The sequence below is a fragment of the Drosophila montana genome, unplaced genomic scaffold, assembly GCF_035044405.1.
Source record: "Drosophila montana isolate Dmon_TW-CO22-7 unplaced genomic scaffold, ASM3504440v1 contig_3733_1, whole genome shotgun sequence".
Taxonomy (NCBI): Eukaryota; Metazoa; Arthropoda; class Insecta; order Diptera; family Drosophilidae; genus Drosophila; species Drosophila montana.
The window spans coordinates 12,951,788-12,974,445 of NW_026998620.1; the positions used below are offsets into that span (position 1 = coordinate 12,951,788).

A 22,658-nucleotide genomic window follows, 5' to 3' on the forward strand; every position below is an offset into this window, starting at 1 on the left:
TATCGGAACAATGGGCAATAAATATCGTACACAGCAAATTCGAAAGTAAAATGTCAAAATGAGTTGGGATGCAGTAATATACATATTAGGGCATAATTTGTTCATTATTTTTATTGTTTTTTTGCTATCACAAAAGTAAATACAACTCTAACAGATATGGGGTTAGAGGATAGAGCTGGGAGCACTCTTAAGTTATGCAGTGAAATTGAAGTAAACTACAAATTAATCTCTACTTGGTATATCTGCTTACATATGTATATTTAACACTTAAGATTGTATCTAAAACATATCTCCACACGAACATCGAGTTATTCTTGCATTGTTAATCCATAAATCATATCAAATGATTTGCTTATTTACAGTTGGGTAATACAAAACTAAATTTACAACAGCTACAAGTTGTTTGTTCTAAATGATTAGACGACGTTTTTTCATATATACTTATTAACTAATTGATAGCGCCATTCATAATTTATAACAATGTTGGACTTATTAGTTGCGAGTGTGTACGGATATGTTCTTTAATGAGTCACTCTATTAAACGCTCTAGAGTCCGAAGGCGGCGGCATATGCGTGCAGCAGCTGGAGCACATAGTCGGCGCTTTCCTGTATTACACTGCTACCCAGACTGCGCGGTCGCTGTGCTAAATCTAGCTCCATATCTGCTAAGTGCGACTCCTGATTTTGCTCAGGCTCATCTTCTTGCAGCGTCTGCTTATCGTCTGACTGCCGCTGCTCTTGCTCCGGCTGGTCTTGTGTTTCACCTCCCTTCTCTTTCTCCTCCGGCTGCGGTTCCTTCTCCGTGCCCTTCTCGTCGGGCAAAAGCTCGTTCTATTCATGCGCCGAGCGACGTGAACGCTTGGCCGGCAAGCAAGCATCCTCGCTGTCAGCTAGCGAGGCGGAGCTGCAGCTCTTGCGCCCATTCTCAATTGGCGCAGGCGAGCCAGTCGCTGCCGCTAACATGTTAGGTGAATTGGACGAGGTGGAGGCACCACTCTTGCTGCCAAAGTTGGGCAGCCATTTGGCGAGCTGCTCTTCAAAGAAATTTTCCAAATACTTGGCATTGCTGTACGTTTTCGAATCCTCCTGTGTGAAAGCAATACCAGCACAAATTTATCAAACTGATATTTGGTCGACAAATACACATTTCACTTACCTGATAAAAGAGGTAAGTATTCTTGAAGATAAGACGTACGTCGGCGACAAAGCCGGCTATATCCTTGTAATGATTAGGGCTGGAAGGATCTAAGCGCGTGCGTATAACATCCAACGACATAGGGCTACAGCGACAAAAAGTTAATCGGCTTTGGATTCCAACAGTAACTGTCGTTGGGACTTACTTGCAAATAATATCATAGTACTGGGAGTTGGCTGGTGACTCCGGTTCGCGGAAATTAAGACTCTGTTCATACTGACAGTATAGTTCCAGGCATATGCGCTGGAGTATTCTCAATTCTAAGCTGCTCAGCTCGCCAGGATGCGGCTTCTCGTTGCCCTCAACTTTGGTCAGCTCCTTAAGATTGACACACAACAAGCATTGCCAGCTCTCGCTTTCATCCGGCAGGGAGCTAATCGCGGGTATGTGACAGTTCTGATGGAATACTTTTGGGCATTTGTCGCAGCACATTAATTCGCCGCCATCCAGGCATACGGCACACCAATCCTCATTGGGGTCATCTTTTTGTTCGTTTTTATTATTAACTGATATGATTAGTTTTGGGTTTGCATTTATGTTTCGATGAGTGTGTATAGGCGTGGGTGTGTATGAATGTGTATGTGTTTCGTGTTTCGATTGTTTTTTTTTTTTTTTGTAATTTGGTTTTATTTTTAATTATTGAATATATTAATTTATTGGTTAGTAATTGATTGGTACGGTTTATTGCGCGTTTGGATCGGTTTTTATTTTGGGTTTTTGTTTTGGTATTTGGAAAACGAGTTTGCAGTTTTGAAAATAGAAATAAACAAAGCAAAGTTATATGAGAATTGAATTAAATCGATTTAAAACCAACAGCAAAGTAATGTTAAACATAAGACTATGATATACAATACACAATAGTGAAAGTTTGAAATAACACAGGTTGTTTTTCTCACACATTCAAATAGAAGCCCAGAAATTTAAGACCGTAATGTATGAGCTGTTTAACAAACAAATTTTAGTAACAGCACGCAAACTATTGAACACACAATATTAATATAGCATTATGTGTTTACTTAGCTGCTAATATTCGAAGAAACAAAATTGTTTATGACATTTGACCCATACATATGATGACAAATTTCTTTTGCATATAGTTGAGTACAGTTTCTTTAAAGACAGCACTGTTACGACACACTCACACATTCCCACAACCCATAGATTTAGCCAATACCGAAAGCACAAAACAGATTAAAGTCAATGACACTCACCTTCCTGCGTATTGGATAGATCCGTCGAACTGTGCACTTGCGGCGAGGTGGTCTTGGTGCGTCCTTCTGGCAACACTTGAACGCCATTCGAGTCCAATTTGGCAATGGTGGCAATCAGATCATTTATGGAGTCGTCACGTACTTTGTCAATGGGTTCTGTAAAATCCTTGGTGTTCTAAGCCAATGAAAACAAACCAAAATAAGTTAGCAATCAGGCATTATATTAATAATCTGTATTGACCGTCTCACCTCATGCGTGCTGGGGCTGGGTGTCTTTGGATTTGTCGATGTGACATTAGAGAGTATGGAAACCGCTGGACCAAGACCAAGGGCAGCGGCATTAAGCTGCGCTATTGTGTTAGCAGCCGACGAACCATTGTTCAAGCCTGGCAGTGCGGGCCCACCAATGCTAAGACTGGGAGGTGTGCTGTTCTTTAAAGTATTTGGCGACTTTAATGAGATTTTAAAATTTTCCGATGTCTGGCGTCCGTTTGCAAAAGGCAAAAGCGGTCCCTGCTGTTGGCAAACTGCACCCGAGAAATCAATTCAATTGTTAATGGTGCTGTGTGAAATTGTTATCAATGTCACTCACTGCTTGATTGCTGCGCAGATTGCGGTATATGCCACTTGGCGAGACTGTGCATGGCGTTGTTCAGCTGCGGCGATGTTTGCGGCGGGCCAGCGTTAAAGCCAGCCGGGCTCCCATGAAACCCCAATGCCTATTAAAAGATCCAAGAATAATTTTAAAAATATCAACTAGTTTTAGAGCTGAATGCGCAAGCTTACACTTTGCATGGGATTTGGCATCATTGGTGGTCGTTGTAGTGAGCCAGGCGAGGGTATCTGTCCGCCGCCAGCACCCGCACTGGCCATGGCAGCTGCCGCTGCCTGCTGCTGTGCATGGCTGGCCAGCCGCTGGTACTGCGACTGGAAGCGTGCGTTGCTGTTCATGAAGCTGTTGTTGTCTCTGGGCCCACCGCCCGGGCCGCCACCCTGTCCGAAATTCTGTTGGCCGGGCATAAAATGCGCCCGCATCGGGGGCATTGATTGCTGGTGTGCCGGCGAGGGCGCACCCTGCGGCCCGCCTGGATAGCTGGGTGGCCCATTAAAGGCCAGATGAGCGTTAGGACTCTGCGCTGCCTGATTGTTCAACAGACCACGCAGGCTAATGTCTAAAGGAAACATGAAGCATTGGATGAAAATGCTTATGATAATTTGATTTTCGTACGTACCCATATTCTGCGGATGTGTGGAGGAGCTGACATGCGGTTGACCCTGACGCTGCATGCCCACGGGTGGCATGCCGCCAAAACGAACTGCAAGGAGATAAGTAAGGTGATGTTAGCAAAAGTTAACTTTTCGATATAAGAATATTGGTTAATTGAAGCCTACCCTTACCTGGCCCATCACCTGGAAAGGAGCGGCTCATGGACAAATTGTTGAACTGCTGTTGTGCGGCCGCATTACTGTACATGGGCGGTCCGTTCTGTGGTCCAAAACCGCCTGGTGGTCCATTGGGCGATAGGCCTGCCGTCATGCCCGGGGGTAATCCGGGACGCAATGGTGGCGCCATATTTGGGCTAGGTGGCTGACGTGGCGGCGGTGGTTGGGGTCCATTTTGTGTGGGCGCCGGTGCCGGCGGATATGGTTTGCCATCTACTATAACAATGCCCAGCTGTGAGATGACCTTCTGCAGTTCAGCGACCTGGTTTAGCTGCACCTGAATCCGAACTGGAATCTCTGGATTGGGTATATCAGCTCGCTGACATTTGAGCTTTTGCAGATGACGTACGAGTGACTTTTTGCTTGACAATATTGCAAAATCACTGCCCTTTTCGAGGGCATTCTGCATAAATTCAATGCAATGATCGGTGTTATCGGAGAGCAGCTGCAGCGTCTCCTTCTTCTCGACAAGCACCTTCAGTTTGCTGTCGCATACTTCGTTTAGACGCATGACCAGCTGCTTGCCACGCATGTTGACTGTGTTGGTGATCTTAACCACCATTGCGGTTATCTCTTTGATCAGATCCTTCTTCTTGTCATGTATCAGCTGTTGGCGATCATCGATCACCTTTGTGGCTGAGGATAGCAGAAAGCGCTTGTAGTTGATCTCAGAAACAAGCGTGGACAATGCCTGTCGCGACTCTGTGGCAATCTCATGGGCAAACTTGTACTTGTGATCCCTATGATCGCTTAGCTGGCAATCACGACAGGTTAGCTTGTCGCAGGTCTCGCAGAACAACGAAAGCTTCTCCTGTGTGTGCAGTTGGCACATGTGCAGCTTGTCGACGCCGACAGTGCCTGCCAGCTGTTCATTGTTGGCCTCATCTTTTGGCTTGATCGTGTGATCCTTTGTGATCTTGAGACGCTGATGCGCGTGTACACAGCTATCGCATATGTACTCCGAGCAGTCCACACACCACGATGTGGCCACAGCTCCATCCGAGCAGCTGCTGCACTGTATGTTGGCCGTAAGAGAACTCTTCAAACCATCGGTGGAGCCGTTACCATCGCCGCTGTCCCCGGCCGCACATTGCTCAATCAGAAACTGATTCTCAATGATGTACTCATTCTGTGAGGCATTATCGCACACTGGACAGTGTATTAGTGGCGGTAATGAACGATCCAGCTCAGAGAACTTTGTATTCACACACTGACCACATGCCACGTGCAGACACTCCAGCAGCTTGGGGCGATCGTTGATGCCCAGCACCTGGGCACAGTAAACGCATTTGAAGAGCGTAAATTTGGCGGATGCCGATGAATTTGATTCGGACTGTAAATATATTTAAAAAAAAAAGATTTGATTACCAAGCGAACGCATCATAAAAGCTTAAAATATTTATATTCAAATGTGACGCGCTTATCAGCGACTATATAAAGGCTATAAAACTCAAGGTGAGCACTTTTGTGTTACTTAGTGGGTTATCTACAAGTGGAGCAACTCAATAATTATTTTTTCTAGTTCAGGATGATATATCATAAAGCTAACGAGTGCTTCTATTAATTATATTTTCCTGTATTGCTCATTCAAACGACTTATTCATAAGGTAAAACTTTCACTACCCTATGATTGATGACTAGCTCAACTAGCATTATCTAATCTAACCTGAACTTATCGGAGTAATTTTGATAAGCCGCAGCCTGATGACCTGGCAAACTATTCAAAATGGCCACCAGCTGTTATCAGTGTGAAAACTCCATATATTTTGTGTGGTTACTGATTATCTTTGGTATACATACATAATATTAGATTCCAGGGAAAGCTTGAAGAATTTTGATTACAAACTAGAACTGGAGGATTCAGTCGATATGTTGGTTTAGTCAGAAATGTCTGAACAATAGTGCTCTAGTCAGAAGTGTCCAACTAAGATATACCCTGAACCCTGCCACGAGATATCATTGATAACATTCCAGTTTTCTTTATAGAATGACTGTATACCATATACAGTAGATACACATAAAAAAAAAAACACGCTGCGGCTTGTTTTCTTATCTGCACACTAGGAAATGCTTCCGTGCTTCCGATTTAATTCAGTTTTAATTGTCCGAACTATGAAATTTGAAGTACAAAATGTATGCTTAAAAAAAAGTTATAATGTTACCGATTTTTAATTTTTTTTTAGGAAAAACGATCAGATGGACAGAAAGGCTGAAACATGCTGATTGCATAATTCTGTTACGTTAACATGTTAACATAATGTTAATCTGATATTAATTAAAGAATTGTCATAATTTAATTTTTTTTATTTTAAAATCGGTTTACACGATTAAAGGATATCTTTTGCATTGCCAATATATCTTTCATAATAAATTGCACTAATTTTCCAGCGAGACAAGAGGGCATAAATTAAGCAATAGAAAAAATAAAAGAAACAGCTTATCTTGGGGTAAGCAAATAAATAAAGCTCCCTACTGGAAGTGGAGATACATTGGAATGGGTTGGGGAGGCTGTTGCTGGTGCTGCTCTGGTCGTCGTCTCCGACTGTCGCAGGGCAAGATTGATTAGTTTTATCTTGAGTTGGAGCACATAAATCCAATTGATTGATTATGCTTTTGCTCGATAAAGATTACTGCATTGGTATACGAGCGTTTTACATGCAATAACCAGTGTGTGTGTGTGTGTGTGGCAACGGAAGCGCCATGGACATTGATAAATGCGCCACAACAGACCAGACCCAGTCAAATTCGAGAAACAGTTGTGCGATTTTGCGGCTCGGCATTGCAGTCAAACTGGGATCCATCAGTGCAATACGTTTGCTACGATCCAGCGATCCATCTTGGGACTCAGTGTTGACGTCACCAATGCCGTAGAGAGAAAGTCTATCTCGGTTTTCTCCAATGACCCTCTCACTCTCTCTCTCTCACACAGCTTTCGAAACGCCTCAGCGCTCATAAATCATCAGGCAACAGCCATTTTATATTTATATATATACTAAACATATAAAATATATGTATAGTATATGGGAAGCTTGCCACATGCCCACGCGCAGCGAGCAGCCAACATACATAATTTGGAGTCAGGGCATTAGGGGGCGACGTTCCACTTGAAAGCCATTCATCATAATGTATGCTCCATGGCCATTGCTCACGTTCTCCTCGCTCGCGGCACTCGCTCGTTCGCTAGCCAAATGTGGGCCTCCAAACTGGTCGGCTCGGGGCTCGTGCGCCCGCTCGGCTCGTTGTTCACGTTGGATACTCGGTCGGCGCAGCCCACTTAAAAGTTGCTCAAGTCCAGTGCGACTGACATACCATTAAAAACGTTGCGAAATAAAGAAAAAAATAAACCAGCTGCAACCCCCATGTTTTCAATCACGTTCAAATGACTTGCCATAAACTGAAAGCGGGTAGAAAACTGGTTTCTCGCCCACATCCGCTCCCAAAGACACAAATAAGGGCTCAATTTGGCCAAGTAATTCCAATTAATAGATATTTCAATCAGCCAATCAAGCATCAACAACATCAAGGAGAAATGAAAGCTATGTATTGAAACTGTTTTTCAATTCCCTTCCAGAACAAAAGTAGTCGTAGCCGTTATAAAGTGTAGGAACATTAGTATAGAGATAAGAACAAATAACTTAGATAAAATTGCTTATATTAACATTTATTATGTTTTTTAATTTTTAGCTGTTAAGATTATTAAATTGTTCTTCGTACCAAGAATGTACCAACAAATAGAAAAAATAAGAGCGAATGTTTAATAAATCCCCGAAGAAATTGCCCGGCTTCGTCCGGGGTGTGAACGAACATTATATTAGAAAGAAACATGACGGTACGGCTATTTTCGGCCCGCCCTATAAATGCCCTTGTATGGCTCATGATTTGGAAATTTTGCGAATCAAATTGTAAATTTGCTTAGTTTGGTGATGATATATTTTCCAACTACACTGTCTATAAAGCTATATGATACCTGATGATGTAAAGAGCACAATGAAGTAATAAATGCCAAATTTGGTCACGATATCTTGATATGGCAGCTACATGGCATACGGTTTTGCTCATATGTAGAGAGAATGAGGTTAAGGAGTTTGACAAAATTATAAATCCTCTACAGCGTCTCTCTATTTGGTGGCGTTGCTTTCTTCAATTCTTGTTATTGCTTCCTTCAATTCTTTTTCCTTTAGTCCCTGTTTTTAGTTATACATACTTATTATTTAGTTATGATAGCACGACTTATTTTATCATCCCTAGCGTACTGGTCTTTGACTTCGAACGACTCCGCCGCCCAGTACTAGATCAGAGTTTTCTTTTGCATTGTAATGGACACTGTAAAACGACTGGGATATTTTTCACAATCCATTTTACAGGAACCAAATCTGTTCAGTCGTTTTTAAGATTTTGGGAGTTGATTTAACGGTAACTTATTTTCAGTTCAGTCTAGTAATTTACAGAGATTGGCTATAAATATAATAAATAATAATCCAATTCCCATCAAACTTATTTTCGATCTTTCTGTTTGGCTTTTTTCGGGTATAAAACAAAAAAATAATCATCCAAATCGGTTGAGAAGTAGTTCTTTATGTATGTGAGTTTTCGTAATAAATATATTATAAATAAAATTATTATGCATAAAATATAATATCCTGTCGGCTGTTGAAAATCATGCTACCTTCATTTTAAGCATATCTACGCAATCGTAGGGTGTCCAATGGAAAGGACGTTGCGCTTGTGTTGGCCATTAGCAGCAGCCCTTGGCAGTATGTTCCAAGCAGGGAATGTATAAATAATTCTAAATCAATTTCAATTAGAAAATGTTGAAAGGATGCCCCAACAACATTAGCTAGAAGCTGAAAAAACAACAACGAAAATAATTGAGAGCTTCAACAACAATGGGGCACAAAGAACGAAGCACTAGAAATGTGCTGACATGATGGAATGGCTGCATGACGTCTGGCACTGAATGAGTGCAGTTATGATAGATGTAATTTTGATGAAAGTAATCACATTTCCATCCAGCATTGCGAAGCCCTTTAAAGCCGTTTCACATTTCATTGGGAATTTATTTGCAATAAGTTTTTAAGTTCGCAAAAAGTTTCATTCTTGTTAGTCACACAGAAAAACTTTGTTGCGAAAATGAAAGAAGTTTTACAACTATATTTCATTTCCCCTCTACCCCAACCACCACCACCGCCAACACTTATCCAGCCCTTCAACTTCAGATGCTGGCGCTATGACAACGGCAAAATCGGTTGAAAGTCCCATTGGCAACAACTTTCAAGCACATCTCACATGCCAAATCCATTTTTTCCAGGCAGCCATAATTCCATTAATTTGCGTGTTCACATCAAATTGGATTTTCAGTTAAGCCGCAGCTTTTGCTGTTCGGCGAAAAGTTCAGTGAGACGAACGAGATTCAGGGCTTTAGCTTTGACAGGCAGTCAAATGAACATTATATTTTCATTCAACTTAATTTTATAATTTGTATACCCTGCATACCTGAAATGTGTAAAAATAAACGGGCATATGCATATATAAAAATACGCAATTCAAGGATAAAAAACTTCAAGTTCTTCTTTCTTAAGTATGGAATAGATAACAGCGGAGCTGTAATCCATCTTGACGATTTTAGTAAATATCTTTACAACAAAAAAACTCCATGTCAAGCGCGCTGGTCAAGGCTTAACGACAGTATTTAATAGTTTCAAGAACCGAGAAGTTTCGAAATTGTATTGACGCGGTTCAATTAGGTTATCAACTTATTATTTGTTAAGTTATTTACATAATTGCATCTGGCGCCATCTGGATTATCAGCTGTGGGCCGTGACTATATTATTTGATTACAAAACTTTTTTGTGAACATTTTTTTTTTCTTTTTTATAGTGAATGATTAAATGGTAATGGCTTTTACATGTACAATATAAAGTAAATTGCATGCTGATAAGCTTTTTCTGTACCAGACTGCATTTATATTATAAAATAAAGTGCATTACTTATGATTATCTTTAAATTATCATATTAATATGCATTACATTTATATAACATTTTCATGTTCTTTTCAACTTTGTGAGCTACTCATTAAGAGCGGAATCCAATTTATCAAATAATTGGAGCCACGTGCGGATTATAGGATACTCGGGGCTACGTCGTAAAAGTTTGTAATTGGTGCAATTTGATTGACAACTCTTTAAAAGCGGCTGGTATATTTTTATTTGCCAACAGGTTCGCATGTCCTTGTTTGGCCGTCTTATATTTTTATTTTTTGCGTGTTTATTTATTTCCAACGAGAGATAAGTAATATGTAATTCAGCGAATGGCCTTAAATTAAATGAAAGCTATAATTACAGTAAACATCGGTTGCAAATTAAATGCATATTGAAGTATTTTGCATTTCACATGACAGCAAAAACAACAATAATAAACGGTATACAGATTGTTGTACTGCACTTGTATGGCTTTCGAGGATAGCACGGCGGGACTTTTGGTCCCTGCCTGTGGGTGGCGTATAAATCAATGCAATATGAGAACATGCATCATCTGTGTGCGTCAGGAATCCTTACTAAAAGGACTGCGGGTGGTATTCGACGGCCATTTTGTAAAAGTCCCTAACGCTGCGGGCGGCGTCCTGTTGCTGTTGGTTGATGCTGCTGCGGGTCCTGCTGGTTGTGTTGGCTGTCTTTGGGTTTCAGGTTGCACACCGTTTGTCAGTCAAAAGGATATTATTTATATATTCCGCTATGTAATATACATTTTACAATATTTATAATATGCGAAATGTCCATGAAATGACTGGCGCATCATCAACGGTGTTCACGATGTCTTTTGCCGCAGCAACAACAACGAAATCAGCTTCAGCATCGAGGTAATTAATTGCAGTTGAAACCAATTAGGCTTGTGGTTGCATATCGATTTATTGGCCAAGTCCTGCCAAACCACCCCAAGTTTCGAGTTAATATCCTTTGTGTATATTAATTGCATTCGGTGCACAAATGTCTTCATTTGCGTGTTTTTGCAATCAATTTCTTTTCGATATGCATTCTAATGATAGTTCATTTGATACAGTTTCCATGCGCCTGGCGAATCTAATTTGATATGCAACGCAGTGCTTGGTAATAATTGATTGAACTGTATCCAGAAATATACATACGGTTTCTATGGAATATTTTTTTAGATTTTGAATTTTCTAAAGATAAGACAGTACAGCGCAGCCTTATAATTAAAGTATACGATCAACTGCTAATGGGGAATACCTTAGACAGGTTTTATGGCAAGCCTTTTATAAAGATAGCAAATGCGTGACTAATCAAATTTTCCATACATAAATATGGGTTTTACAATGAGCAATAGATTACTTTTATACAGTTTTTTATTTCATATCAAACATTAATAAAATTTCATTTGAGTTGCCCTCTCAATTTTCAGGCCAAGGACTCAAAGTCACAGGGCACAGGTGAATAAGAGAAAATGCGACGCTTGAAATATTTATGAGGCTGAGTAATAAACTTAAAGATAAAGGAACGCTCAAAATGCCAGCTATAAATTGCGACCAGAGAAGGCGAAGGAAGGAAAGAGACATAAATATATGTATAAGGAGTGAGATAGCCTGAGCAGATGGCACAATAAAATGCATTATACTGCCCATAATAAAAGCAAAAAACTTGATTGTGCCTCAAAACCTGCGATTGAACTCAACAAAGCAAAAAAAAAAATATGTACATCAGCCTGCAAAAGGTGCTGCGATTTATGCGATAGCGTCGGCCAGGACCAGGCCCGGATCTTGGCCACATAGTATCTTTTGGCAGCTTAAGGCAAATTTTTAATTGGCCTGGAACATATTATTAAATTATAATGCGTGAAATACATATTAAAATTAAATGAAAATCCTTGTCACACAGTTCAAACTATATGGTTTTACTAAATTACTTTTTAATCTGGATTTTTGTTGACTCCAAGATATTCGGAATCCCAAATTAGATATCTTTAGCTCTCATGAGAACCGATATATGGTCAAAAAATGGCATGTCAATATCAATTTTATGGAAATGGGGATTTTAATAAACTCGATCTGCACAGGCCATAGACACCTACGTTCAAAATTTCAATCTTCTAGCTAAAATAGTCCTATAGTTGGACACGATCATACGGACCGACGGACGGGCTAACAAAGGGACAGTTGGATTAAGAATACCATATACAGTGAATTCTCTCATAACCGGACACCAACCGTCAATTGCAAATTATGGAAAATATTTAATGGTACAATTTATGAGGCAGAAAACCGATTATGTTATTAATTCGAAGCAACAAACTTTTACAAATCAAATACATATTCAGAAATGTAAGGAGGAATCTCCAATTTCAACCCAAATATGAATAAGACTAAATGCAGATTAAATACAATTCTTATTTCATTGCTTTTCTGCGCTTATGAGAGATTTGAGGACGTTTTGTAAAATTAGTGTTCGCGTAAAGTTTTTGGACTGTCCGGTTATAGAAATGCATTTTATATACCCTGTATACACAAAACCATTATATTGATTTTACCGACTTTCAATTGGCTTAGGAACTTTCCATCTAGAAGCACGTAAAGCCTATAAACTTCCCCTGCACAAAGGTCTCGCTGTATGGCCATAAATTAACTGCACACACCTGCGATCAACCCTTAGACATTTCAAATTAACGACCGGTCTGTTCTACCATGCAGCCGTTAGGTTATACAAATTTACGACCGATCTTGTGCCGCCGCCCCTTACAGCACATAAAATAAATATACTTGATATACTTGATCAGATTGGGCATGTATCCCCATTTCAAATAACGAATTTCAAATAGAATATATCTCTGCAATGCATATCTATACTATAAAACTATAGTTTGGTTTCTGGGCCATTTACTTAAATCGCTGACATATCCGGCAGCGGCGCTGCAATTTCCGCTGCGCCGCTAGAGCACAGAGAGGGTGTGTGTGTGGGTGTGTGGAGGGGTCGTCCTAATGGGCAAACCCTAATGACCTGACATAACATTTCATAACGCAATTTAAGCTATCCAGAGAAAAAAAGAAAAAAAATTTGTTACAAAAATGATGCCATAAAAATGAACGAGTTTGTATTTGATTGCGGATTAACATAGGACGATGCTCGAACGGGGTGGAGCTCAATTGGTATGCCCTACCGCCCGACCCCTCTTCAACATATATAGAAATGTATCTTTCGGATTTTTTTTTTTCGACAAGTGTTGCTATTCGCTTCATTCGCATCGTTTCCCATCGTCGCAGTCGTAAAGATTTAATTGTATGGAAATCGTAAATGGCATGCAAAAGAACCAAGAAAGTTTTTATGAGCTTCGAGGGATACAGAAAATCGATGGGCCCATAAAGGTAACCAAGAAACTCAAACTCCAAAAACCGAAAGGAACTTCTCATTTATACATATATTTAATTATATTTCTGTTAAAGAATCTATTGTATAGCGTAGGCTATATCTACATACAAGGAACACGATAAGTTGGAGACGACACCGATGACCTCAAAATATGATTCATAACGACAATGACAGCGAATCAAGCAGTCAGTCAGTCAGCGAGTTATGCCATGCCAATCCATTGAAGTTGATTGCTTTGAGTGGTTTTGGTTGCGGTTTATTAAGAAACATACTTATAGAGCAAATTGTTCAATCGCTACGTCAATGTGAGACCCATTAAGAAAAATGGGGTCTACTTTCGCATTGCAGAAATATCCATTAAGTTGTTTATTGTTCTGTCAATGCCAATATAATTATTATTTCTGACTATATACGAAATATAGTAGGCAGTTAACAAATGGAAAACTACTAAGACTGTCCTCTTTATATCAAGGAATTCTTAATCGCAAAGCGAACAAGAAATAATAGGCCTACTCGGCCTGTCGATTTAATACCCTTGCAGACACACGATATACGTTCGATATATTTCTATACTTAGCCAATGTTGCTTTCATACAATGACTCAAAGTTTCACCGATTGTCGAAAGGCAGCTAAATTTGTTAGTTTACAATAACTTTTACTAAATTTTCAATCTGGACGGACCTTTGCAAAGTTTCATGCCGACATCTTAAGAATTGAGATCTTAGTTTACATATAAAGAGTTAAGAATATATTACATATTTCCTTACAAAATGAAACTACCCTCTTAAAGGGTATTAATATGAATATATGTTAAAGTACATGCGAATTTAATTTCATGTGCAATATTAATTTTAGATATAAATTATTTCCATATTAGCGCAACGCTTTGCTGTGTTTTATAAATGCTTTCATTATTTGCGTCAATTTTGAATTTCAGTATATTGAATATTGCAAATCGATTGAGGATATTAATGTCGAGAGCTTGCAGGAATGAAGCTGAAACCACAAACTAATTAAGCGGGCGGCTACGTTCGCAGCTTTAGGGTTCAGGGTTCAGGGTCTCTGAGGGGATATATCGTGTGGCCTGTGCCTGTCTCAAATGATAGCGACGACGACGGATTGGACATTGTGGGTTTTTACGGTTCAAAGAGCTGGTCGCTGGTCTCTGGAGCTTACCAAAACCGCCGTCGCTGCTGCTGCCGTGGCTGCTGTTGCTGCTGCGGTTTGCGGTTCTTTCTGCGCCTGATGCAATTGTTCGTGCTCCCGGTCCATGAGACAGACACAAACACACACTCTTGCTCAGATACATTTTCCAAAATGGCGTCGGCGTGGCACTGATGTAGATACAAAACAGTAAAGCCGCAGGGGTCTCAAACGTGATGCAGTTGCAATAAAATTCCAAGTCGGCTTATGCCGTCGGAGGCGTACAGTATAGACGGTGGGCGGGGTTCAGCTGTCGAATGAAACGCCCTAAGCTTTGAATTTGTGCTTACGTCTAGCAGACCTCTTACGTTTTTGCCATCTCATTCAGGATTTATACACACAGCTTATGAAACTTTACCCAGATTCTGAAATACGTATCTTTGGGCCAGGCCATAGTATGAGATGCGCTTCAATTTAAAGTTACGTCAACTTGTGCTGCCTCTGTCTGGCTGCCTGCCTTTTTATTGTGCATTATAATCCGCTTTATGTGATCGGATTATGTCCTGCGTTGCGCCTAATCCCACCACATTCAGGCGTCCGGTGACATGTGTAGCCTATCCGGAGCGAAGCGAACCGGCAGGCCACCCTCTTTTCAGTTCAACTGATCCGTTCGCGTAGTCAACTTTAATTACGCTCGCTCTGTGGCTGGATTAAGGCCCCAGCCACGCCCCAGTGCCAGTTGAACAGAAAAGCAATTAAAATGTGTATCTGTTGGATACATACATGCACACACATATATACAGCCTATTGCCTGACAGGTGCGGGGCGCAGGTAGCGCTTGAAAGTGAAAAGCGGCTTTTCCAAAGATCTCTTCGTTAAGATTGCCTCGCAATAAAGTTAATTAGAAACTTTTGGGTAGCGCTCATTTACCCAACCGCCTGGCCGCTCGTACTGCGTCCCTCAGTTCGGTCATCGGCACTTTGCTTTGCTTGCATATTCTAGTGAAATTATAGTTAATTGCACATCATTAAAAGCAAATTCTTGGAATTAATTTTATGTTTCGTCGAAAAAGCAAAAGCAACAACAACGTAACTCCAATAAACAAAATGGCCGCCCGTCACCGAAACTCAGCAGCTGCCCCATTCATTATAGTGTCAGATTCAACGAATAATTACAACCTGCACTACACACACACACACACACGCAAGAGTTGAAAATGTCATTAAAAGTGACCATTGGCCGAGGATGGCCTAGGAAAATGCAAAAAACTGTAGTCCCACACGGTATTTAAGCTCTCATTTCGATAATTACGTACTTAACTTTTTTTCAATTTTAAAAGTATATACACTAAAAAGGCTTACACAGAACGAATTTTAATTTTTAACGCCTTTATTTCTTATTTAAGCTTTTTTGTATTATTTCTCTAAATGTTCGATGGAATATGACGTATAAGTCATTTTTATGGACATGGGTAAGAAGTTGTAATTAGAAGCTGTTGCCAAAGTAATAACAGCTTAAAACAGGAAAAAATCTTGGGCGTGTTTACAATATTATAGTTTATCACTTATACTTTATTTAGTATTACAAATTATTGGTTCCGAAATAGTAATTTCTTTAACTCCCATTGGAAACAGCGTAAATCAATAAGAACTACATAAAGTAGAATGTAAATTTATTACCCATTTGTCAATTTAACATATTTTTATACATATGTATTTGTGTTAATCCATCATCCACCTGTACGTCAGTGTGATAAGCTACTATTTATTTTATTATAGTATTTAAGTCGAAAGTGGCCACTTATTATCAGTGGGTCTTGTTTCTTTCTGCATGTCTGGGAGTTCTTAAGTTCCGATGAGATCTGACAGCTGTCTCATGTCATTAATAGCTGTCTATTAAACGTTCCTCACGACGAAGAGATAGTTGAAGAATAAGCGTGTTGTTTTTATATTTGTGTGTAAGTATGTATATCTATTTAAACCTTAATGTAGCAGCTGGCAACGCCATTTTGAATTTGTCAGCCATCTTGAAAAACTTTGAGCGCTTAAAGCTCCTTAAATTCGTTGCATGATTATTTTTTTAAAACATTTTTAATTTTCTGAGATAGGCAGTGCAAGGGGGCAAGGCGAAGGTTAACTATTGCTGACCACGCAACGGGCCGAGGGAGAAACAAGAGCAGAAGACCGAGGCTATACACGGTCCCCTACAATCACATATGCACATGTATGTACATATGTATGTATGTTGTACGGCAGCGGCACTTGCATGATTGACGGATGGACTGAATGAGTGCACGTCGTTCGCAGCCGCCATGAGTTGCCCTATGTGTATGGTATAAGTGTGTGTGAGTTACGATGGTTCGTCTCCCACTCCAACGGCACTCAAAGTGTCCGCGCCACTCGGAACTTGTATTTCTGAATCTAAATATTTAGAGGAGCTCACGTTCGTGGCGCTCAAGCGCGACGAGACCGCAGCAAACAGCAAACACAAAACACACACACCTTAAAAGAGACGAGTCATTCGCAGCCGCTGCAGCTGATCTTGATGGAGAGCACTCTGCGGTACAAAGAGTGAGAGAGTAAATGAGTGTGTGTGAGCGGTTGTTGTTGTTGCTGTCTCTGCTTTGTAGTTACATATTTGCTTTGCCTTTCACACCGAAACGGCAAAACCAGAAACCGAACAACAAACAGCACGAGACTTGAACACGAAAGTGAAACACAATTTCAGCAACGTCTGCCCGCGTCTGTGTGTTTTTGCATACATATGCAAGGGTATACGTGCCTGCGTATGTGTCTCATTGTTAGTGTGGGTGCCTTAGCATTTGTTTGCTGTTACAGTTGTTTGTTGTTATAGCATGGGAAAAGATAACGTACGAAATTGCACGAGACAATGAATATTTGTATACTATACGATAAGCAGCATATGTATGTAAGTGATAAGCTGTGTCAATCGTAATTCTGATGATTTAATAGATTCGAGAGTGCAGAAAGATTACAATTTCTTATCGCAATGCAGCGACGGCACGAGCACGTGTAGCCTGCTCGAAAGTTATTAACCTCAACCAAACACTTAGATAAATTGAAAGTGAGACCTGATCGATAACAAGTCGATAACTTACCCGCTTTTCGGCACTATCGCAAGGATTGCCAACAGATGATGACGATGACGAGGATGTCGATGTTGTTGCCGCAGTGCTAGGCAAATGATTTGGTGGCAGCACATCCGCTACCACCGAGTCCAATTGCTCCTGCTTAATGCCGGCGATTAACGGCAGAAAGTCATTCTTCAGATTCTCCAATTCCAAATCCATTTTATTTTCTTTGAGTATGTCAAACGTTGTCTGAACGCTGTATTGTGTGCGTGGGAATGGGGATTCGGATTTGGGTTGTCAATGTGGGCGTAGGCTAAATTTAGCGCGAGAATTTTATCTTCACCAGCAGCTGGTGCCCTTGGTGAACATTTTTAGTTATTTCAGGATTTCTATTCCATTTCATTATTCATTCATTCCCGACAGCGGCAAGCGAAGTAGCAACACAAAAACAACGCCAAACTGGCTGCCTGCACACACACACACAACCACAGTCACGCACACGCATACACAAACAAGTCACTTTGTGCACAATAAATAGTTTCGCTTTCGTATGGGACTTAAAGGTTTCTTGATTTACACGGCGTTTATTTGGTTGTTCTTGGCATTTTATGGTGGCTTTATTTGTTTGTTAATGCATTTTCATTTTCACCTTCAACTTCGAACGTTTTGCAAAATTTTTCTCTCTACTCTTTTTGCACAAATTCTCATGGAGGTGAAAACTTTCATTGAAATGTTCACATTACACTCTATATTAGGTTTATCACTACATTGCACTGCACTGTGTTAGTTTTTTTTTTGCGTTTGGCGCTTGGCTAGCACAATTGTTTATTTGCTATTCAAATTAATATTTGTATTTTATTGGCAATAAATTTTTACGAAAACACACGGTCACGGCGTTTACTCTCCTTGGACGCTTCTTCTGTACAAAAATTTTCTACTCGCGTAGCCATTTTGGATTTAATAGCGTTGCCAGACTTTTTCTAGTTACGGGTAGCAATACACGTTCAGTCCATCCGATGTATAAGTAATTTAATTTGCTCACATTTTACATAAAACTGTAAGGAGAAAAAAGTTTAACATAATTAATAAAAATTGAAATGTTAATGTTATGTGTAACACCTTTTCGATTTGTGATAATAAATATAAATTTCGATAGGGTTGTGGCAGCTTTGGTAATCAAATATGTGTGTATGTGAAGAACTACAAGCCATCATGCAGCAGCTGTGTTGTATTACCATAAGAGAACGGCACACGTGTAAAGTTGTATTTGTTGGTATTTCACCTTTTTAAATTAAATAAATGCTGTTAAGTCATATATTAGGCCGCTTCCCAAAGGCAGGTGAATTTTTAATACACTGTCAAAATAGCCAGCAACAAATAAACTTATTTATTCCACAGTTTGCCTGAAAACGCTGCTTCGAACAGAAATTAGCCGGTTCGCTTTGTGTACGCGTCATAAATCATTTGCTGTTGCCATGACTGAAGCACTCGACAAACTGGAGCAAGAGCGGGAGGCAAGGAAAGTCACCAAAGAGGCTGAAGATGAGTCCGTTAAAGAAGCCAATCGCTTAAAGCGTACTCTTAAACGAAAGAAATGGGTGGACTGGAAGGCACAAGACGAGGAAGATGCTACGAATGGAACAAAGCGAGCTCCATTCGATCCCGCGGATCGCATCAAGCGTAAGAAGAGTGCCATTTTGTTGAGCTACTGTGGCGCCAACTACTATGGCATGCAACGCAATCCTGGCATGCAGACCATCGAGGAGGAGCTGTTTAAGGCAATGTTGAAACACAAATGGATTACAGAGGACTCTTTTGAGCAGGTGCAAATTGCCAGCTTTCAGCGTGCCGCACGCACAGACAAAGGTGTCTCGGCTGCGCGACAGGTGTGCTCCGTTAAGTTGCGTAAGTAATTTAACTATTCAGTTAACCATCACTAATGCATTACTTTTCAGCCGAGGAACTGGATCTTCAAGCATTTAACGCAGATTTGCCCGAACAGATACGCCTGTTTGGTGTGGAGCGTGTTACTAAAGGCTTTAATGCCAAGGATCAGTGTAATGCACGCACATATACGTATACTCTGCCAACTATAGCATTTGCCGCCTTTGATGAGCAGCACGAGCAGGAAACGTATCGCATACCGATTGAGCTTCAGGAACTGGTTAACGCCACATTAAAGCTTTATGAGGGCACAAAAAACTTTCACAACTTTACGAGCAAAAAGTAAGTCATTCGTCTCCAGCTATTGTCTATCATAATTAATATTCTTGCCTTTAAGGAACTTTCTGGATCCATCCGCCAAGCGTTTTATCATGTCCTTCACATGCAGCGCACCATTCCTAAGTCCACAGGGCGTTGAGTTCGTAACGCTGCAGGTGAAGGGTCAAAGCTTCATGTTACACCAGATACGTAAAATGGTCGGCCTGGCCATTGCCATAGTTCGTGGCAATACCACAACTGCGTCATTGGAACGCGCGTTAACCGAGGAGCGTCTGGACTTGCCTATGGCACCGGGCTTGGGCCTTGTGCTGGACACCGTGCACTACGAGCGCTACAACGACCGCTATGGCAAGGATGGCATACATAATCCATTGACATGGGCGTCGCAGGAGGAGCAAGTTAGCCAGTTTATAGAGCAGCACATCTACGCCAACATATACAAAACGGAGGCCGAGCAGCGCAACATGCTTGACTGGCTGAGTACTTTGCATTTTCACTCGTACGACACGAGGCGGGACGAGCCTCTGCCTGAGGCTACCGGCAAGCAGAAGAAGAACAATGAGGATGATGATGGGGAGGAATAGCAAAACTATTTATGTATAAGTTGACAATTCAAAACCAGTTGTAATTTTGTAAAGTTGATACAGTTTAAAAGCATTTGTTTGGCTACAGCTTAGAAGCGTCCGCCCTTCTTCTTCTTGTGACCACCTTTGCGATGCTGCTGTCTTGGACCGGGTGCGGGTTCCTGGTAGACGGGCGTCGCAGGCGAGTTCTTGTTCAGATTGACACGATTAGACATGTCGCTGAAATAGGAAAAAATAAGTTAATACTTAGCTTATGTAGAAGCAAACGATCACTTACTATTGGTCAGCTGCGCCAGAAGCCATGCCCTGTGAGCCTTTGATAATATCCTTGGCGCGCGCACCGCCGCGCTTCTTACGAAAGCCGGTTCGTTCATACTTGGGAAGCCAGCGCTCGGGATCGGGTGCCACCTCGGCATTGTAATTCTTGGGCAGCTTGCCTTTTCGCTTGCGATTGCCGCTCTTCTTCTTTTCTGTTGCGGGTGTGCTAGGCGATGGCTCAACTTTGGCGTTGGCTGTTTTTTTGGCTGCCTTCGTAGACATCACCCAATTAGCCGCTTCGAGGGCATCGATTTCGGAGGCCGTGGTAAGAGTTTCCAGCTTGGGCAACTTGCGGCTTATCTCAAGCGCGCGCTTAGGATTAAACTGTGCATAAGCAATAACTAGCTGAGCTAAAACCTTCATATCGTTTGGTTTTAGCTTGAGCAGCTCTTCTAACGAGCTGGCCGCGGTCTCAGAGGCGCCACCACGCAAATGAAATTCGGCTGCCTGACGCCACATGTCCGACAAATCACCGCTGCTAACATTATTCTGCTTGTACCAGTCAACGGCGGACTTGAGTAGTGCCGACGCGGCCGGCTTATTGTCTGTGCCCAAATAGAGCGACACCAGTGCCGAGACAATGCCAGGCTTGTATTTGGCCTCACCCAGCGAGAGCAGTGTTTCGATGGCATCCTTACGATTTCCCTGAAAAATTATGGAATTAGGTTTATGAAAATAATAAGAAAAGGATAGCCACCACTGACCTGTAGCAAGTGCAGCTGAATAATAGCAAATTTGCTGATGAACTCGTGTGTCTTGTGTGCACTGGCAAACTTGTTCAGCTGCTCGATGGCTTCCTTGTGCTTCTTGTCATTAGCCAGTTGGCTGCAGCGTATGAGCAGTGCCTCAAACTCCACTTGTGGATAGCTTTGGGTGAGCTTCTGGGTTAGCTGTGGCACCTGATCGCCGGCATTTGTATACAATGCCAAAAGACAATTGTTAAGCGCTATTGTCTGCTTCTGACGTGAAGTTAGCTTTGGTTCACAAGCCTCTGCCATGGCAGCGCGTATTTTCTTCTTAGAATCAAAGACATTCTGATCCTTGTTGATAACCACCGAATTGTTACTGGCAACGGCCACAAGAGCAGCGTCCTTGGGCTTATGGCGCAAACACTCAGCGTAAATGACGCTCGCCTCCTTGATCTTACCCTGCTGTTGCAGACAGTAGGCGAGCTGAACTCGGATGACGTCCAGCTCTTCGAGAATTTCCTCATCGCTGGCACCTTCCTCTTCGAGAAACTCGCGGCACAGTTTTTCACTGGTGCGCAGTTTGCGCTCGGCCTCCACAAATTTCTGGCGATTGGACAGAATGCAAGCGCTGTTGAAGTACTGCTCGTAAGTGTCCTCTGGCACTTCCAGTACATCCTTTTCCTTATCCAAGGCCAAATTCGCTGCTACTGCACTGAGATTGGTGCGACGCTCGTCCTCGTACTCGTCACTACTGTTCTTGATAATCTCCTTGTATGCATCTAGACAGTCCTCGTAGCGTTCCAGGCGATATAGTATTTGTGTACGCAGCTCCTTCAGCTTAGCTGGCAGCGGCTGCACGCCAGCATCGTCAATGGTTTTAAGTGCCTGCACCTGCTTGTTTAAGCGGTACTCACAGTAAGCCTTCTCAAAGATCAGTACAGTGCTGAGACGATTTTTCTCGATAAACTTGTTCGCCTCATCGAACTTAGACAGCTGCATCAGGCAGACAACTTTGCAGTGTAGGGCCGTTTGGTCATCGGGTGCAACGCCCAGAACTGGGAAAAAATTGTGATTGTTGAAATTTGGTAGTTTTGGCACATTTCTTGAAACTTACTGCGATTAACGGCTTTTACCGCCTTGTCAAACTCCTGATTGGTGCCGAACTTATGAACATCAGCATAGGCCGCTTTGATAAGCGCCTCCTTGGGATTTGCATCTTTCGACATAATAATAATAATCAACGAGAAAAGTTTTGACACCGAACTTTCGCCTCGCTAGCAACTTTGACAGCTGGACACATCAGCAATAATAATATCGAGTGTTGCCACTGCTAGACTGTCAAGCATGCAGTGTGGACGGATCGCAGTAAAATAGTCACTCGATAAT

General features: G+C 41.5%; 3 protein-coding genes across 9 annotated transcripts; 1 reads left to right on the forward strand and 2 right to left on the reverse strand.

The window, feature by feature from the left end:
• Positions 1-93: 93 nt before the first annotated feature.
• bon (bonus) lies at positions 94-18,595 on the reverse strand. 6 transcript variants are annotated; one of them, XM_064693587.1, is made up of 11 exons: positions 18,578-18,595; positions 17,486-18,513; positions 3,799-5,182; positions 3,639-3,722; positions 3,193-3,578; positions 2,999-3,125; positions 2,656-2,933; positions 2,407-2,581; positions 1,341-1,677; positions 1,157-1,280; positions 94-1,083 (listed from the first exon to the last, which is right to left on the reverse strand). In XM_064693587.1, exons 2-11 carry the CDS (start codon positions 17,675-17,677, stop codon positions 832-834), a joined length of 3,339 nt encoding a protein of 1,112 aa, XP_064549657.1. In that variant the 5' UTR covers positions 17,678-18,513; positions 18,578-18,595; the 3' UTR covers positions 94-831. The 6 variants fall into 6 exon arrangements, with proteins under 6 accessions (XP_064549657.1, XP_064549658.1, XP_064549656.1 ...); XM_064693588.1 differs by having other exon boundaries at positions 3,805-5,182; positions 18,578-18,594; XM_064693586.1 differs by having other exon boundaries at positions 94-1,086; positions 18,578-18,594.
• Positions 18,596-18,638: 43 nt separating this feature from the next.
• On the forward strand, positions 18,639-20,360 carry Pus1 (Pseudouridine synthase 1). Of its 2 annotated transcripts, none has more exons than XM_064693590.1 (4): positions 18,639-18,797; positions 18,857-19,363; positions 19,414-19,684; positions 19,740-20,360. In XM_064693590.1, the coding sequence occupies exons 1-4, from the start codon at positions 18,758-18,760 to the stop codon at positions 20,263-20,265; spliced, it is 1,344 nt and encodes a 447-aa protein (XP_064549660.1). In that variant the 5' UTR covers positions 18,639-18,757; the 3' UTR covers positions 20,266-20,360. The 2 variants fall into 2 exon arrangements, with proteins under 2 accessions (XP_064549660.1, XP_064549661.1); XM_064693591.1 differs by having other exon boundaries at positions 18,639-18,793.
• Srp72 (signal recognition particle 72) lies at positions 20,247-22,592 on the reverse strand. The gene is made up of 4 exons (XM_064693589.1): positions 22,387-22,592; positions 21,288-22,327; positions 20,543-21,228; positions 20,247-20,484 (listed from the first exon to the last, which is right to left on the reverse strand). The coding sequence occupies exons 1-4, from the start codon at positions 22,496-22,498 to the stop codon at positions 20,355-20,357; spliced, it is 1,968 nt and encodes a 655-aa protein (XP_064549659.1). The 5' UTR covers positions 22,499-22,592; the 3' UTR covers positions 20,247-20,354.
• Positions 22,593-22,658: the final 66 nt, after the last annotated feature.